General features: G+C 42.5%; 1 protein-coding gene across 1 annotated transcript in view; it reads right to left on the bottom strand.

The window, feature by feature from the left end:
• Positions 1 to 19,902, bottom strand: part of SEMA5B (semaphorin 5B) — a 275,812-nt gene that overhangs the window by 129,373 nt on the left and 126,537 nt on the right. Inside the window, exon 4 of the mRNA XM_072874250.1 lies at positions 6,694 to 6,899. Coding sequence (XP_072730351.1) covers positions 6,694 to 6,847 — 154 coding nt within the window. The 5' untranslated portion in view covers positions 6,848 to 6,899. The remainder of the gene's footprint in view (positions 1 to 6,693; positions 6,900 to 19,902) is intronic.

Raw genomic sequence — 19,902 nt, 5'->3', positions numbered from 1 at the left:
CTGTGTATTGCAGATCACAGACTTTCATCCAGCTAATCCTATACTAAGCCCAGGAACATGTTGGATTTCTTAACCACTTGATTCAGCCATGTTAGAGGAACAAGGTGGCCAGTTGGACCTATGGTAGCAGAACTCTCTAGAAACAAAATTATATGCTAGGTTTTCTATTTACAGACTTGATGTTTCAGTGCTGTGCACTTTGACTGTGGCCTAGCTCAGCACATAAGCATACGCTTGGTTTCAAGTACACGATCCCATTGACTTCAAGGTAAGTACATATTAATTGCTTGACTGAGCTGAGACTGTTCGTGGCTTTCCAGTGTGAACCCCGCATGATCAAACAAGAACATTTCTTATGAGATTGCTAGTACTAAACTGAACTTTATCAAAGTATAATGACATCCTTGAATGGAAGCTTTTAGGAGAATGTGATATATTAACACTCATCAGAAGCAGATGTGCTAAATAAATGAGGTCTGCCATACCACTGGCTCACAAACTTATTCAGTTAGGGAACTATGCTAAATAAACTTTAAAATTGAGAATGAGTTCTCTGTAAGGCATGTCTTTGTTTGCACTGAACCACAGAAAAAGAAGAAAAGCACTTTGCTTTGCTTTCCACCCCGTTTCCTTTCTCTGAAATGCTGCCTGGTATCTGGAGAGAGGCAGCCCACTTCTGTGTCCTAGATCCAACCAAAGAAAGGACCACGTACATGCTGCTGTTAGCTACTGCTGTTAGCTGCTGCTGTTAGCCCCAGTTATACCAGCGGTACCTCTGGAAAATACAAATAAGCTACTCTGCTGTTGACCAGAGTTTTTCATGGCCTTGGTCCATACTACGCTGGTGACCTTCTGAGTACCTGTTCCTACACATCAGGAGCCCACCTCACTCAGTCCTGATGCTGAGCATGCCCTCCCTCTCATCATCGCCACCACTCATGGTCAGAGGCCGCTCGTTCACTTGAGCTATCGTACCTCTTTAAAGTTTTACCTTCCGTTACTCCAATATATAAGTTACTCAGTCACTTTGCTTCCTGAAGCTTCACCGTAAAGTCTTCCTTTTCGCTCCTGCTTGTCATGGTTTGCTCTGTCTAAAGCATTTTGTGAATGAAGGGCACTCTTCCAAGACCCCTTTTCTTCTTGAGGCCCCAAGGAACAGAACACTGAATAATTTTTTCAATCAAATCTCATTGCGGTTATTTGTGAAGTGCCTTGGACACCATTAATGGGGAAGTGTCAAAGAACTAGCATCATTATTGTTATAATTATTATTATGGAATGAAAAATATATTGAGAGCTGTTGGGTGTAATTTTCAGAAGTTTTGCCTGAGAGCAAATTAATTCCCTAACCACTGTATATTTATGGCTTTATTAGTCATAATTTTCAAACAAATTCTAAATCAACCCTAAAGAAGAAAATATCAGCTTCATTTGCCACAGTTCCATTTTTCAAGATTAAAAAGAAAATTGCCACAAGGCTTGTTTAATGGAAACAAAATATATACTGAAATGCATTGAAGGTCAAATATTCTGTAGCAACCGCAAGATGCCACCAGTTTCCGGTCAACACTCCATCATTAGTTAATGTTTGGACTCCCTGTATGGAGATTCAAGGGCAGCAAGGCTATGAGCTAGAAGACAATTCTCCCATAATATATTTTGCCTTCCCTTTGATGTTTAGCCAGATATACCTCTCATACTTCACCCCACAATCTTCATCCTTCGTTAACTAAAATTTTGGTTTGGATTGTCAAAATCTCACTTGCTCAAGAAAAATGTAAATCTTTATCAGAATTTCCTAAGGGGCTTTCCTAGCCTGTTTTTGGACTTGATGGATGCTAATGTGCTTTTTTCCCATCAATATACAGTAATGGGAATAATGTATCAGTGACCAATTCAGCAATAGTAGGGGTGTTTGGTAAAATGTCAAGAACCTTCAAAAGAAATAAATCATACCCTATTATCCTTCAGCCCACAAAGTTAAAACAGTTTTTGCTTTCAATACAACAAGCGAACACTTAACTGCTCCCCACAGATTTCAGTGTTTGAAGCTGGCCACGCTTCAATAAAATGTTGTTTAAAGAAAGAAAATATTGAGAAAATATATAGCAAGCTACATTCAAGCAGCCTGAATCATATTCATCTGGTAGGAGGTAATAATTACAGACAGTCTGAAGTAAAATCCCAGATTTAAACACTCCCAAACTAATTCATTTTGAAAACCTGAGGCAACAGACAGAGCAACTTGTCTACATCTAGGAGAGACTGAGGATTAGACAATGGGTCAAATGCTGCACACTGAGCACTCACACCCGCCATGATGATACAGTCTGCACAGCTGAGATTTGCAATCCTGAGAAGATCTGGGATGTAAGCTATTTAAACAAGTCCACCTCTCTCCTGTGCTTCAGCATGGGATCAGCTGAGGTGTTTTTGTGGATGAAGACAGACTGCAATTATTAAAGCAGGGACAAATGATATTCTTCCAGCTTACGCTAACTGCCATGACCCAGGGGAGAAAGCCCTGGGAGACAGAACAGAGAATAACCTGGGAAGTCTATCATACTCTTTCCTGAGCATAGAGACGTAATGGATAAAACTAATGAGAAATAAATAATGGTAGACTGCAAGTGGAAACCTGTCTACAACTCATTTCCAGTTAAGTTGTGAACATCCAAGTGATTCATATAACACAGATGAGTTTGCAAACTTTTAGGCGCTTCCTTGGTAAACAAGCTGAAACCAAGCACTCTGCACCCATTACAAACATATATGCATGTCAGTCATAGCTCTGGCTCTCGAAATAACAAATCTTACATAGTATTGCCGTGGCAGAAGATGTTTCTGGCTTTCCCAAGGGGCACATTACAAAGGAGCTCCAAATGTCTTAATGAATAGCAAAGGCGCTTTATGTCTAAGAAACAGCTATACAACAATGAAGGATACTGCTAAGAACCAGGACACTATGGCAAGGGCATTGCCCAGTTGCAAATGCAGGGATCAATCTATTGCTTATAAGATATATATGGAAAAGACAAGAAAGATTAGCATGACTGACAGGAACTAGAAACAGTTTCTCTGGTGTTTGGCTTACCAGAGTGGTCCACAGTGGAGCTGTGCTGGCATGACGTACTGTTTAGTGAAACGGGACTTGCACGCATGTGTACATGCATGTATAAATAAAAAAGGATGCACTAAGAATATACCTGACTTGTTTCACTAATTTCTCAACTCACTGAAAAACAAACAAGCATGCAAGATCCTTAATGTAGCTACCCACTCACAACCAAATAGGTAATAAGACACCAGAAACAGGCTCCTGGGAAGTAAAAGATCATTTTCTTATTGATCTAACAAGGGAAATCAAACTTTAACTGGATTTCCTATAAGCACAGAGTAGAACAATCTAATTATGAAAAGCCCAAACTGCGTACGTTATTATTGTTGGTGAACTGTACAATGAGCATCATTTATAAGCCCCAGGAAAACTGGGGCACCGTTGTGTTAGTTTAGTACTGTGCAAACACACAGGACGGCACTCACAGCACAAATTCCTATCCTGTCCCTCACGATCTCTATGTAGTCTGCCAGGAAAAATCATTCAGTTCACAGCCCCTTCCCAGCCCCCATCTCTCCTGGCAGCGCAAAGTTTCTCCTAAGCATGTAAAATAAGCACATTTAGGACCCGAATTTAGGTCCCTCAACTTGTCTAGACCATTTTCTCTAGGTCACAAGTAATGGCAGGTGGTTTGGGGAATGGACTCTGTAAGGAAACAGCCATTTCTTCAGGTCTGAACACAGCTAAAATAAAAGCATTTTGCATATGTAGACTCCTTTGTGCTTAAATGAGTAGGTCAGGTAATGTATTCTCTCTTTCTTACCCCTCGCATAGCAATACAAAGAGATATCAATTCAAACAGACAGTTGACTAGTGTGGATGAGATACAATAAGCAAGAGGTGAGGTATAGCAATGCAGAATTTCTCAGAAAATAAGTTAAAAAGTAGACAGAAAGGAGTTTTACTTGGATTCTTCCATGACAAGGATATTATCCAGCCAACTGCATGTCAAGAATATCATAATCTGGAGGAAAAGTACAATAAAAAGAGAGGCTGAGCACAAGCAAGGTGGGAACTGAAGACTGGAGAACACAAAACATGTTATGGCATCCCATTTGTCTTGCGATGGGAAGCCTAGCTAGCAAGGTTGTGAAAAAAAAGCTATTCAACCCCTTTGTAACATAAACTGTTTTGTTAATCTATTCATTCTGGCAGTAAATTAATGCATCCTGTATGACTGTATGAATGGTCTGGGGCCTTACTTATTATTACCGCCCATCCACTGAAAATTTCTGGTGTAACATAATCCTCTCCCCTGGCAGCAGGAGCATCAGAAGAGCTGCTCCTGGGGTCATTCTTTCAGTCATTGTCTCGGCATTCCCATTGTATAGCAGGTTGTGATCCGTGGCACGATGCATTTGGAGACCCACAGAAAGCCCATGAGCCACACTGTTAAGTGGAGACATCCTCAGAGCAATTTGGAACAGCACAGAAGATGTAGATTACCCTGCCTGTCTTCCCTTGCAGCCTAAACCTGCTTGTGCTGGCATCAGAACAGGGTATAGCTTTAAGGTAAATTATATTATGAACTGAGATGTGTTTTTGGAGGTGTGAGCCCTCTTCCACTGAACTTAAATACTATGCGCAGTGAAAATAAGGTGCCTTTAATTTTATTCCTGTGTATTTTCCAGCTGAGCTTTGCAGCAGAAAATACAGGATTAAACTGTATCATGAACAATCACGAGGAAACAAGTGCTGAGAAAAAACAGTAACTCTGAATCTAACTTGGGTTTAAGAGACCCAAATGATAACCCGAGTCATTTTCTTGATGTGTCTGCAATTTTCAATCTTTATTTCTTTTGTATAATTGTGAAGTTCTAATTAACTCATACCAGTCTTTGCCCTCTATCATTAAGGAGAGGAAGGGAACAAGAACAGTGAAAGGGGAGGAGAGATTATTTTTTTCTGTGAAAAATTCATGCCTGATTAAAACAAAGCAAACTGGCAGATTATGGGTGTGTTTACATAGCCATCACTTCTGCAGAGAAGCACTCATATTGAGGGCCAAAAAATGCCCACTAATTCCTCAACATCAGGAATCGGGGCTCTAATATTCCCTGCTGAATGATTTATCCCAGTGCTGGATCCCACAAACACATCCTCTGTAAACTCAAAGTTTGGTGCTCCCAGTTAATAGAAAGAGCGCACACTTTTTCTCTTTTCTGTACCTATAATATCCTCATTATTGTATTATATATTTAAATATCCAACTGAGTTCCACCACATTTTTAACCACAAGGCTTCCTCCTTTCACCCCTCCCCAGTTAAACAGATGGTTAGACTTATTTAGCAATTAAAATCAAGGTTTATTTACCCATTCCACCGGAGCAAGGTTAGCAGTGCCATATCATGGAGGCTTAAAGATTTTGCTAATTTACTTTAATCCACTTAAACCTTTAAAGCACAGATAATGGAAAACAGACAAGAAATCTCTTACACTTTCCAAATTAAGAGACAAGAGTTTCCTCCTCTGTGAAGAAGAGTAAAGCTCTCTAGAAGAACCCTGAAAGATCAGCAAGGAAGCCTTTGACTACTTTCTTCCTGGAAACCCTATCTCAAAGGTCACAAAACCACAACTAAATTGCTTTTAGCAAAGAACCTAACTAGAGACACATTGCAAGGTACTTAATTGCCTTTAGCGAAGAATGTAACTGGAGATGCATTGCAAAGCCTTAAATGGGAACCAAAATCGATATTTCAACATTTAGGAGGAAACCATTTTTAGCAAGGAGATTCAGCAGCTGATGATGCTGGCACACTGAGCTTAACACACTAGTCTGGGATGAATTCAGAAATAATGGTGGTACCACTATAATGGTGTGTATATATATATATATATATATATATATATATACCATTCTAACTGTCATGTGGGTAAGTGGACAGATTGGACAGACAGCAATTTAGGAGTACATGTACACTCATGGAAAATCCAATTGGGATAAGGACAAGAGAAATTCCATGTTGCACGAGAATACTAAAAAGATTGCCCACACTTGGCAGGATGCTGCAACACAAAGGCCACCTCTCACATGCTTGAGACCTTGTCAGCTTAAATGCCCAGATGAAAGACAGAGAAACTACTAGCAGAGGTGGCAACAAAAACAAACAAACAAAAAAAGCAACAAACAAAAAGGCAGCCCCTCCCTGCAATTTTAAAACAATTTACTTCTCTTGCATTCAGGTATGTCCAAATTCTCTATCACTTTTCACTTATTGTCTGGATCCAGCCAGCCAGGTGAGGTACATAAGCATTACTGAACCCCCATTAGAGAAAAGGAAACTGAAACACAGTTTCAGTGTGGCACAAGATTACAGGAAGCCTGTAGCAGAAATGGAAATGGAGATTCTTAGACCAGTAGTCCCAAAACTGCCTGCATGAAGTGACTGCTGTGAAGCCTCAAAGTTAAAACACTGTAAAGCATCAAAGGGACTACAATTCGTCAGGCCACCTGCACTGGCCTGTGGATTGCAGGTGTAAGGAAAACAGCACAGACTAAACCATCATCCATAACAACACCAGGAAGGACATGGATCATCCTACTGGAACTTGAAACAGGAATAGAAGCTCTTACCTTGAAAAGCAATTGTGGGGTGTTCTTTCCTGACACATTGCTGATGTTCAGCTTCAGAGTATTCAGGTACATTCTGTGATGCTGAGAGATGAAAAGCAAGAAGAAAAAGGCTTGGCAATGACAGGGAAATGGCCTTTAATCTTGAAACAACCATGACTGAAGGGTGGCTGCAGATCTAGCTTCCAAGGCAGGCCCAGGGAGGATACCTGAAATACAAATAATTCCACTTTCAGAAAGATGAATGCTTATCCAAAGTGTGTAACATGGGTAGAGAAAGGTGGAGGTTCCCCTTTCATCCCAACCCCACTTGTGCTAAGTACACAAGATAATATTCCACAAACAGCATCTAAAAAAAAAAGACCCAATTTACAACTATATTTGGGCTCCTAACTTCAAAGAGAATGGAAGTGCGCAGCTCCCTAAATATATATCTCTGTGTGCCTTTGGGGTATATGTCCTTATACAGTAGCCGGTGTGCAACGGCCAGCGCTGACATCGCGAAATCTCAAATACTCCAGATGTAAGTGTGTCCCTCAGTGTGGACACCTCACTCCTCGGTTTCATGACGCGTCTGTGTTTCAATGTCATGCTACATTCAAGAGATCGCTAAGGAAAGGCCAGCATCAGTCACCACCAGAACACATGTGCAGTTAATACTGTTCTAATAGGAGATTTATACATTTTACCACTGCTGTTTTAAATGTCTTGAAACAAGAAAAGCCAATTAAAAGGTGTTGCCAGGAAAGTGCTAATTAAGGTAACATAAAAATTAAAAGAGCTTAATGGGGAGAATGGTGAGAAGTGAGTCAATTGCCTGCATTATCATGGGATGCTATAGCTCCTAGTCACAAGAGCTGAGGCACAGCTAAAGAGGAGGAGCACTCACTCTCAGGCTAGGAGACAGGAAAGTCGTGCCTTTTCTACGTGAGCAGTTTTTAACAATAGCAGCAGAAAAGACAGAGCTCTAAAAAATCCCCTGGGCCTACCAGGCCTGAGGCAGGGGATGGAGGATTAATTAGCCCATGCCACAAGCTCCCCAAGATGCTGCTGCAGCTTAGGAAAATCTGCATTGCCAAATTTAATCTTACTGATGTGCATATGTAACTTTGTTCAATTATTGCAAACATGTGTTTTCAAACAAATGGAGTCTTCTACCCTTAAATCTTATCTAGTGATAAAGCTGATTCTGATTAAATTCACACATAACGAGATTTTCAGTTCCTGTGGGTGTAGTGATTCATAAAGGTAGTGTAACAGTCAACACCGGCAGTGCCCGATACCTCTATATTTTTGTTTGGAGTCTCCAAAACACCTTCAGTGAGCTGAAGTGGCCAGGCTGGTGGCTGGTAACATGAGGCACTGATACACAATGACAAGCTCATGTGCATGGAGCGAACTCCAATATAGGGGACAATATTGCAACATCAAGGAGCTGGAAGAAGTTCGTAAAGGTTTTTGGGCATCATAGGAGCAACAAGGGACTGCTTACAGCAGCAATGGGAGACAGCTGATTTGAAAGATAGATCCTATGTTTTATTCTTATCTGTATTTCTCCGTGATTTTAAACACTGGCATAAAGATGAGTTGCCAGCGCATCCATTATGCGTGTCCTCAGCAGCAGCTATATACCATTGACTGAAAATAGCGTTGGCATTCAGGATTTGGGGTAGTTCTAGGGACTTGGTTTCCTAACTAGCGAGAGTGAGAGATTACAGCATTTCACATTTTTTCCAGCCCCATATACATGCAGATTTTAGGCAGGGATGTATAAAATCCCCTTCCAGTTCTCCAAAGGAGGTTCTACAGCACTTCACTATGGAGGGTTTTTTTTTTAAACACAGCAAATATCATGTTAAATTTAAAAATGGGACTGGCAGAAGTAAGAGATGTGAAATCATTCAAAGCTAAGGCCAGCACAGCATTTAGTCATTAAGCACAAGCATACTGCAGGGCGTACACAACTGGGTACTGTGGCACCTCAGATGATGGAGGTGTTGTGCAAGTCACACTGTAATGAAAATTATTGATGATGAAGCATTGGATTATATTTTCAGCCACTGGTTTAAATTATCTTTTTTTTTTCAGTACAGATCCAGAAGTAAAACACAGCACAGAGATGTGAACCCCAGGGAGATGCATTTTGTTTAGCTCTCAGATCCACTAAGAGTTCCAGAAGAGACAAAGCCAAACTTTCCTTAGATAGGTGATGGTTGTTGTGGGAAATGCACAAGAGGCAAAAAGACGACTTCACTGTCAGATATCCTCGCTGGAAACTGTAAGAGACAGTCATGGAAATCTCACTTTATGCATGCTCTATTCCTCCCAGTGCAGCCATTACTGGCTAATCCTAGAAATAAGGTACTAAGCTAGACAGACTGCTGGTCTGAGCCAATATGGCCATTTTCATGTACTAAGCATCCAAACAATGATCTCAAGCTAGGTGAAAAAAATTCTTAAATCAAAGACACACGGTAGGGCCCCATGCTCCTCTAAGGCTCTATGTGGTCTAGAATCAGCAGATGAGTAAATTCAAGTTTCATACTCATCAGGGTCATGAAATGATAAAAAGTTGCATACAGGAAAGCTTCATAACATCCCACAGCCTATTCTGTGCCAATGCAGAGTACATTTACTAGTGTTTTGTCTGGACTAGTTGTAAAATGTGCCAAATAGCTGGATTTCTGCCACTTTCCCTGGGAGATTTAACCACAGTCCAAGAGACTTCAGTGTTCCTTAGAAAGCTATAACCAGTATTTGGGGTAAAGTTCCATCTTCTTTTTTCATATTGTCACAGGGAAATCCATAGTGTACATGAAAATAATGGTTTCAAACTTGATGTGAAGTGGAAAGTAATATATGACCGAACAAAGATGAAAAAGAAGCATTATAAAAAATTTGCATCCTTCCCTATATCCCCTATTTCCTACATCCAATTGCATCCATCAAATGTGTGGAGCTCTCATGTGCTGGGAAGTTGAACAAAATCAGTGTCATGTGCAGCCCTGAACTGGTGTCTACTGGAGACAGTAAGTCAATGGGTAAATGCCAGCTTGATCAAGGGCGACAGAAACCAGGGCCCTAGCGCACCAGCTGAACAAAATTCAGACAGTGGATAGCATTGCAAAAGGTTACTCCTTCAACCTGCCCATTCCCAGGTCGCCTTGCTCATTTTCTTCTCAGTATTTTAAGAGAGACTCCAACTCAGTAATTGCTATTCCCAGCTGCTGCAACTTTATTTCTGAAAAAAACATACTCCAAATATGAAGCAGTGCCACGTGCAAGAGGAGGTCAATTGTATGCCAAGAGTAAACTAGTAACTGCCTGGGAGAATCCAGCAGCTAGTTTTGAAGTGCAAATATTTTCGTTCTACTGGACACGGCCAAACTCAAGCCTCCAATTTTGCCCAAGCTGCAGATTTTCACTGTGAGAGGTGGAGTATGACCAGTGCTTAGGACCAGTCCTCATCCAGACTGCTAAAACACTGCACATCCTAAGCACAGCCCAGGCTAGCGGTGGTTTGCACTGCTGGAACTTGCCCTAGCGTTAAGCCATTTAGATACAGTTAAATGCTATAAAAAGACCTGTTCTTATTAGACTCTCTGCTCAAAATGGCTTAGGGCTCAAGAAATCAGCTGTCAAGGTTTCAGTGCAGATGAGAGACAAGAACTCAAATCCCTGGTTAAACTCAAATCTCAGACAGGACGTATCGCTTCAATTCTTTATTCGCTTATCTTGATGTATCTTCACCACCTTAGCTATTCCCCCCACCCCCGCCCCCAATGCAGACACGTTAAAAAAAAAGGATAAAAATGTCCAATAAGATTATCTGTCCAAGTTTATCTGTTCTCTCCCTCATGAAAGCCTGTCCTCTGTGTCTCTGCACAGCCCCAAGGCCCAGTGATGGGGCGTCTTTCTCCCTTCTCCTGCTCTGCACAGTGAATCCCTCTGGCCCTCTGCCAAAAAAAGGTCAACAAATTCAGGCTCCATTGGATCTGGTGAAATATGCTCCAGAGACAGGTATGTTGTAGAGCACCACTTCTGCCACCATCCTCTTGTCTCTTAAATCAGGCTCTCTTAGCTCGTGGGCCTCCCTGACTGTAGCGGCAGGGGCAGGGGCCGGGCGAAGAGCTGCTTTCTGGGTAAAGCAGGTCTGCACGCTCAGTGCATCCCCGAAGCTGAGATTTGCAACCACAGCACCCATGTGAGCACAGACACCCTGCCACATGCCCATTTCTCACCCAGTCCCTTTCATGGCAGCCCGATAGGGACAGCATATAATTCTGCTTTGCCTTGTGGCTTCACCCCCTCGCACAAGCGCAGCATTCAGGGGATCACCCGCAGTCCCTCCCTTATTCATTCTCGGGGCATGAGTCTTTTCCAACTCGCCCTGTATTGTATCATTGTTACTCCATTGATTTCACAGGAACTAATCCTGATTTACAGAGGGTAACTCAGATCAGGCCCCCTTTGACTAAAGCTCCACGTCTAAAAGAAAAATACCTTCAATCAATCTTCAGGGCTTTAAAACAAAGCACACTTTAAAAATGGCTGTACCAGGAATTCATATCCTGCTTTCCTCTGACTGTAACTATCATTTTGACTTAATAAAACATGACAGTAAAGTTTAAGGATAAAAGAAAATGCTTCATTTTTCATTTTAAAGAAAAGAGATGCCTTTAAAAAAGACTAAAAAAGGAACCTCCTGTAAAAGCATTAATTCTTCTGTTCGGGATCTTTTGTGATTGGCACAGTTATGATTTTATTAGAATGGGACACCAGAGGGAAGAAGAGCAATGGAAAGAGGTGGACATTACAGTATTCAAAAAAGTACTGGAAGAATAAGGGAAATAAATATAAACATTATAAAGCAAGACAGCTCAGCAATGCGGCTATGACAGGCTGGCACAGGCAGCTCTGCCCTAGAAAACTCCAAGGCCAACAAAACCACGGTCCTTTTTTCATGTGCCGCTCCTTGCCCTCCCCTCCCACCCTCACCAGCTGGAATTCGTCCCACCGGACTGGCTCCAAGGGCCGTTTCACACTATCGAAGAAAAGGCACAACTTTTCCCTCTGCCCCTGGCCACAGCCATACACTCAGCCCTCAGTCATGCCTGCACTGGGGAGACAGATCTGTCTCACAGCCGAAACATGGCACGCTGCACTTGCACGTCCACACATCAGTTCTCATGTGCACCCTTAGACCAGGCTCCCACATAACGAGGTTTTCTCATTTATTTACTTTTCAGGCAAACATATGGGAATGGTCAAACTACTGTTCAGATGAGAATCTGTGAAGAGATCTTGTTTTGCTTTAATTAAATCACCCTACAGTCTCCTGAAGAATCGGCGAGCTCATTAATTTCACAGTGGCAGCTCTTGTTCTGGCTGGGTTTCGTGGTGCTCTTGTGTGCCCACCTTGTTCAGGGCTTCCCAAGGCCTCCACTACAACAGCATCTAAAAGCCTCACATTGAACTCACTCTCACAACACCCCAGGAAGACAGAACCACATTTTCATGCCTATAATCCAAGGGTTATCTTTTAAAAAACGCCTACAATTCAGCAGCAGTGTGGAATGCAAGAGTGTGCAGGTAGTATGCTCTCCTGCAGCAAAGCAGAAGCTCGAGCTCCCTGCTGCCCACTGAGGCACTCCCACAGCTCCTGCCTCGCACAGTCTGCAAGGCACTGGCTGCAGTATCGCAGTAGGCTTCATAGCAGGAATAAACAATCAAGATCTCACAACACAGGCCACTTTATTGCAACCTTTCTGTTTATCTATATAAATAATTGAGGTAACTCTTTGCAAAGGAGAAATCAGTTTAACCTAATATACTGTTAGGTTCATGGCTCGTGAAGCCTGTAGTGGAGCTGAATAGTAATAGTCTAAGCTTGATCTTCTTAGGACTACACCCCACTAAAGATTGACAGTGCACTTGGGAGCGTTTTGTTTCTAGAGCGCTCTCTGATTGCTGTTCAAGCCCACCCAGGACTGGTCAAGGTCCCAAACCAAGCCCACAAAATGCAATGGAATGTTCTTGTCCAGATCAGGTAACAGAGACAAAACTCTTAATAACGGCTTGGTACAAAATGAATTGGTTGGTGTCAGTCCACTTCTTTATGGACTGGTGTATGCCCTCAATGAGCCATCATCAGCCACCACTTGGTTACTTGGCCTCAGCAGCACAGTCAATGGCTGCATGGTCCTGGAAACTGAACTGTTTCCTCACCTTTAGAGGAGGCCCTCCAGAACAGGAACCTATTATAGAAAGCTCCCATTAAATAAAGCTGATTCAACAATAAAAGCCTGTGTAACAGAGCAAAATATACTGTACTGCTGGGTTCCTGCCAAACCCAGTGGGCATAAATAAATACGTGTTCTGCTGACACTCAGACCTGCTTTTGAATAGCACTAACCTGACCACACATTGAGTGCGTCCCCAAGTGCTTCAAGAGGCTCTCCCTGAAGGGCTCTAGATCTTTTTTTTACTGGCTACACATAATATAAAGACATGAGAAGTTTTGTTAGCGTTTGTTTGGGGTATGAATTTAGCGCTTGTGAAAAGGTGCCTTGGAGTCTGAAGTCTTCTGTTTATCCAAAGATCGTATCTGGCAATGAAGGCTTACACTCATTTATTTCCCTGGTGGTATGCCTCCACCGTTCTCTAGAAGACTACCTCTACAGTGGGGATGGAAAGACCTTCTATTTGCTGGTCACAGAATGGCCTCTCTGAGAGGCTGTCAAAGGAGATGTCAAAGTGGAGGCATTTTTGGTAATTCTGGGACCTGGACTGACTATGGAATTATTTTTCATGTGCTCCATCTGTGAAACACAGAGACGAAGGCAGAGACCAGCACAACAGCAGAATGCAATGGATGCTATGGTACTCAGCATGACTGCAATTTAGACATGAACTTTACTGCAGCCTAGATTAGAAATCAGGAGCTCCTGGCTCCCAGTCAAAGTCTCTGGATGCTCCATCAAAAGGAGAGAATGAATGTGTAACACAGCCCAAGAGAGGAGCCGCCCCAGGGCTCACAGGACAGCGGCAACACAGCCAGAACAACTATTCCAGAGGCCCTGCCTGCAGCAGGGGAGCGCGCCCAGCACTCAGCATTGCTTGCAGTGCAGTCACCTTTCTCGCTGTAGGCGTGATGTAGAGTCCTCTGCATGGGTGCTGTAAATCCAAGGTGCCAGACAGGCTGTTTACATGCAGATCAGCGACGTAACGCAAGTACAGGAGATTCAGCATGGGACTTACTGCAAATAGTCACCCGGCTGCAAGGGCTCTTTCTGGCTTGAGGTTTGGTACTCAAGCCCATAGACCCATGCCTTAAGCCTATAGCTGTTGTAGAAACACTAACACAGCAGCTTTTCTTCAAGTTGCTCCCCTGCACAATGTGGGAATGGTTTGTAAATTTGCAAATTAGCAGAGCCACAGCCCCTGACACCACACTGCACAGCCAATGTCATTCCAACACACGCTGGTGCCTGACAGTCTGGAGACGCTCCTCTATTTGCAGTGATTTCCAGAGGTGTGGTGCTCCTGCTCACACACCTCCCCCCTGCAGCTGTGACACTACAGCTGGGGCAACGGAGGCATGACACAACTCTGTGACTCGGTCACTAGTAACTGCAGCTGATCCTTGGTAGAGACAGAAAGAAAAGTGAACTCCTCCTGACTCTTCCAAATGCTTTTGGTACAGGGCTTTCTTTTGTCTCACAGTTTAGTATGAAAACCATAAGCGTTCTTGATTTTTTGACTTATTAGAGTACTAACCATTGTTTTACTGACACTAGTTTTTTATTCAACTCTAATTAGAGGGTCCACTGGAGACATCCCATGGGATTTTTAGTAAGGAAATTAGCGACAAAGGTTCCAATTTGTATCAGACTTAATATAGGTTGGTAACTTGCAAGGTTTCTCTCTTCAACACCGTGAGGGCAAGCCAGGGACAACTGCAGTCCCCAGATTGCGTCAAGCAGACAGGCAATCCTGATAAACTACGTAGCAACCACTGTGGTGGCCCTGTGACCACACAGTTGGGAAAACAGTAAGAAGATGAAATTTAAAAAAAAAAACCCACTTAATTCTCCTTTGACCTGAAACAATCTCGGAATTTAAGTCTCCAGCAGACGAAAACTGAGCCATGAAATCATGACACCAATCAACCTCCTGCCTGAGAGTCAGCTGTAACATATGGGCTTGACTTTCCCTAGAGCCTTGTCTTTCCAGTTTAAAGACTCCAGCGCTAGCACCAGGGCTACAGCTCCTGCCACCCACCCCGCTTCTGCTCCATCCCACAAATCCTCCTGCATCACTCCCACAACCCCATGCACTGGGGTCCAAGGCAGTTGCTGCACATCACAAACCCATCTCATTCCTCCCAGCACCTCCTTCTTCTACTGCTACATTGCAACAACACGATAAGAAGAACTTTCTCTTTTAATGCTTGCCCATGCAGGAGACAGAAACCACAGCTTGTTTGTTTTTGTCAAAGATTTGTGATTACCCCGTGCCACATAACACATACTCACAGTTTAATTGTAACTCTAGGAGAATAAGCATAAAGCATCGCTGTAGCGCAACTCCAAGTTTCAGCCTGCTTGGAAACAAGAATATGTTTCGCTGCAGCGTCTTCTTGGCACTGCACAGCATCATTCATCATATGGAAACCTTTGGCTAGAAGGCATTCAAACGGCCTACATATGCCCTAAATCTGAACAAACAAAATAATAATTGTCAGCCAGACTCTTTTTTCTCCTGCCATACCCAGCTTTTCTCATATTTCTTGCAGCAGCAGTTACCTGTTGGACTCTGTTAACTCTTCCCCTCATTGGAGCAGCAGGGCTGCTTTAGTCTGCCCCGACTCTCGCCTTGCACTTGGGATACTGTAAAGGAGAGCGGCTCTTCCCAGAGCTACCCAGCTACAGGACAGCACTGAAGGGAAGCAGTGCAGAAAATATCCAGCTCACAAACGACAGGTTATTACTGACTGCTGTGTGTAAACAAAATGGGACTGATTCCTCATCTGCTGAAAACAACAGCAACATCAGTTTTCCCCCAAAAAATATCTGGTGATCAACAGTTTCTGAAAAGGCTGAGATGAGTTTTCCTCTTCCTCCAAACGTCCTACACAACTTCTCTGATACCAGGAGCATGGTATTGTGTTACCTGCTAACTGAAGCTCACCAGCCTAAGAACACAGGTATTACTATGCTGGGTCACAGCAACATCCTTTTAGAGCTTTTCTCAAACAGGATATTTAGGCAAAGAGAAAGTGAAGCAGGACAGGTGACCTTCAAAAAGCCCCTGGCTGCATTCTTTTAATGAACTGCAGTCATAATTTTCACTGTCCATAGATTTACTTTACCTAAACAGTACACAGTACAGTCCCCATCCTGTAAGGTGTCCCTCTCCCTAAATGCCCAAAGACACCAAGGGGATCCAGGATTTAATACAAACCCTATGATCTATGACTTAGCTAAGCAGCTCCATGCTGGAATGGAAGGGAGGAATATCTGGACTGAAAGCTGGGATCATCCTCCACACTCACTTTTTTGACAGATTCGGATGTCCAGCCAAAACTGGACATCTGAATCTTCTCCCATCAGGCAGGAGAAGCAGCCTGCCAGCGGACGCCCCAGCCCCACGGTGCCAGCTCTCCCCCTCAGAAATGCTTTAAAAAGCCCAAACAAGGCCTCGGACAGAAACCTTGTTGTAATCTTCCAGGAGGCAGGGTCTGAGCAAGCATTTGGGGGCTGATATCATTTTAACACACTACGAGGCCAGGCTTTCTGGAGAAGATGAATTATTTGTAATGAATTCCAATCACATGGCGCTCCAGCCCCCACACCTTCATCCTGCATATATAACCAAATTAGTTTAGGAGATGTAAGTTATTCAGGGACTTAGCTGTTCAGTCTGGCCTTGGAGGATTTGCTCTCATTATGGCTTTTATGCAAATTCTGTCCTCCAAATCTCTTCTGAATCAATTATTACTAGATTAATTTAAACATGTCCACCTGGGGTGCCTGTATATCATGTGCCTCATGTTAAAAAGTAAAAAGGATGATAATGAATTCAGGAGGTGACTGAAACAGATTCCTGCTTTGTGGAAATGTGACCTTTTTGCATAATGTCATAAAAGAAAGAAGTTCCCTCAAGAAACATGGCAGATAGGGTCGTTTGTTGGATCAGCTGGGCTTTCAATCACTCTTTGGAAATTAGCATGATACAATAAAAAATTAATAAGAAATTTTTAAAAAATCACTTTAATGCTCCAGACTATTAAAATCTTCGATGGACTACTAATTGAAATGTAATGCTTAATTTTAAGCAATGCCATTTTATTAATGGTAAAAACTTGAATTAATGTCATTAACCAATGTTAATATTACAAATCCCCTGAGGGATAACAAAGCAATTATGTTATTCACAGAACTGAAAGGGGTGAAAAAGTCTGTATACGACTGCACTAAGGTGGAAGAGACTGCTTCCATCTGCTTTTCCTCTGCTGAGAAAGGGGGTTTGTTTGTTTTTTTGAGCAAAGAGGAGGGAGAGGAAGAGAAGAATTTGCGCTAAGTTAATTACTGCTGATTTTCAGGCACTTAATAGCTAGGAAATTATTCTGTTACTCAAACACCATACTGTGGGGATCCTGGAAAAATAATTTGGGAATGAGAAACTGATTACAAACCCTCCCTCTTGGAGGCCTCCCCTGTGTGCACTTGGATCCTGACACATGCACCAACCACCTTCACCTGATGGAAAAGCCTGATGTAAATAGACGGCCCCCACCTGGCAGTAAATGGCTTTATGGAGCTGTGCTGCTTTGCAACTGCTAGGGGTCACCAAGGAGATCACCTTCTGCGGTACTGAATGCCCTCAAGTCCATGCCAGGGCAGGTGCTTTTGTTTTATACAGTTTAACAAGTTCAGCATCTTGTCAGATCCACTGCTCATACAGCAGGATAGATGGAGTTAGCCTTAATTAAAGAACCAAAACCAACACCCTTGCCAACTGGCAGAAGTCACATTGCCCAGAGGGAATAAGAACCTTGTATGGCACTGATATAATACTGCATTTACCCCAGAATAACCGTGTTTGAGATAAACCCTTGATTAACTATTGTTTTATTGTCTGGCTGGTAATTCAGGGACAATGGGGAGATTCAGCAAGCCGGAGCATGAAGATCTCCCCAAGGAGCTACAATTCTTGTTGTTATTCCTCAGAATCCCAAAGACTTTTGCTTTTTATTTACACAAAGTGAAAGTACTCCAATGCACCCAACACGACTAACTCAAATGCCTCTTTCAGTGTGCACTTTTCAAGACAACCAGTCAAACGTGTCACAAATTCACAAACAGTATTAATCCATGGAAACAGATATAAAAATTAGTTTCCTCTGTTTCATGTAACATGACAATGCTCTGCTGTAAACCAGCTCTCAGGATGCTCAGGAGATTCTTCTGACACTGTCCAGCCAAGCACTTTTTAAAAATTAAGTTCATCTCCTTCTTAGGGGAAAAAGAAGAAGAAAAGCATTGACACTAATTACTACCAGGTTTCCTATTTATGTTGCACAAGGTGTAAAACCTCAATACTAAACCAAAAGAAATTAACTGAAAAAAGACCAGGGCTTTCATTGGAGTGAGAATCCACTCCTGACTTTCGCTGGATATAATAACAGGGACACATACTTGGTGGCTGGGACCAGGGTATCATTCTTTCTTTGCAGCCCAAGCACAGTGCACCCAAGTGCCTCTTTATGTTTCCGTTCAGGATATAGATATAGCTGTAAAACACAATGAGATTTGGGGGTCTTACTTAAATTGATACATTACTTAGCAATCTTATTATAAATGGGAGAGTGAGCAAGAGGAAGAATTACTGCAAGGTTTCCATTGCGCTTACCAATGAGGTCCAGCACACAGCAGGCTTCAGTCTATGGAGCCAGTTATGCTCGACAGCGGGATGACTTTTTCCTGCAAATTTGCAAATCAGTGCATTTTGTCTTCCAGTAAGGGTTTCTCTCCTACCTCTTCTCTCCCCCATTTCCTCAAAGAGCAACATTAAACCTCCTGTGAAGTATCTCCAAAGTCCATTCTGTCACTCTTCCATTTTCTCTCCCAACTCCCCACTCCCAATATGAAAACAGAGGGAGGGGAAGCCACTGAAGACACCAAGGTCAAGGCAGAGTGAGACAAAGTCAAACTCATGCAATCATTTCAAACCGCACGCCATCAGACCTCTACAGAGACACAAGACGTTATGGATTGCAGCTTAATAGATCGCAATGGAGGATGATGGGGGAGAGGGGAAGAGAGAAATGTTCCTTCTGGGTTGAGACTTACTGATTAAAGTGCACGAGTGGGCAGGGGACCGCGACAGCATTTGTGTTCATAGAGCCGAGACTTACTTCTTGATATTAATGGACACACCATTGTTGCCAGATGCAATGTTTTGTTATTGCATGATTAATTGAAAGTCACATACAATGACATATTACAGGCAGGATAAAGCTGTCACTGGAAAGCAATTCTTCACAGTAATTCCTGCCAGTCTCTACAATCTGAAATTGCATACCCCGTTACAGACAACCCCTCAAGCACAAACGCATTACATATCTTTATATAAATAACAGTGACTAACAACGGCAGTCTGAGGTAATCTCTGTGGGATATGAAACAGAGAAAAAGGTAAGACAGAGGAATTGTCTTCAAATATTAGTAAGCTTGTCCGTGCTAATCTCCATCAAATGAGCCATTTCCCTCTTCCTCTAAAATAAAAACTGTTCCTGCTGGAGACATACAAAGTATGATAAAAGGACATGTTGTGGCATAAATGACAACTAGAAGCCTTTCTTCTTCAAAAGGCCACTAGTTCTAAATCTTAAAAACGTATCTTGATCAAGACTAATTAAACTTCGACACAGTCGCTTTATCACTTACGTAGGTCAGTAAGTAAGTATCAGTAACTGGTCCAGCTCACTTTTTTAAAGGCCCCAGATCAAAGACTCTTTCATATTTCTTTTGGCAGCAGCAAGAAGATATCAAACCCTTAATTTTCTCCACGCATTTTATTTCAGTCAGAATCACTGCATTCAAAATACAATGTAGAAAAAAAAATCTACAGTGCTCAAGGGAAAGGACACAGCCCAGGGGAATATAGGCGCCCAGGAAATAGCTCATGTCACTTATATTTTGTGTA

This window comes from Ciconia boyciana, chromosome 10 (genome assembly GCF_034638445.1).
Source record: "Ciconia boyciana chromosome 10, ASM3463844v1, whole genome shotgun sequence".
NCBI classification, from domain to species: Eukaryota; Metazoa; Chordata; class Aves; order Ciconiiformes; family Ciconiidae; genus Ciconia; species Ciconia boyciana.
The sequence above is the reverse complement of the archived record's forward strand: the minus strand, read 5'-3'. Positions and strand labels throughout refer to the sequence as shown.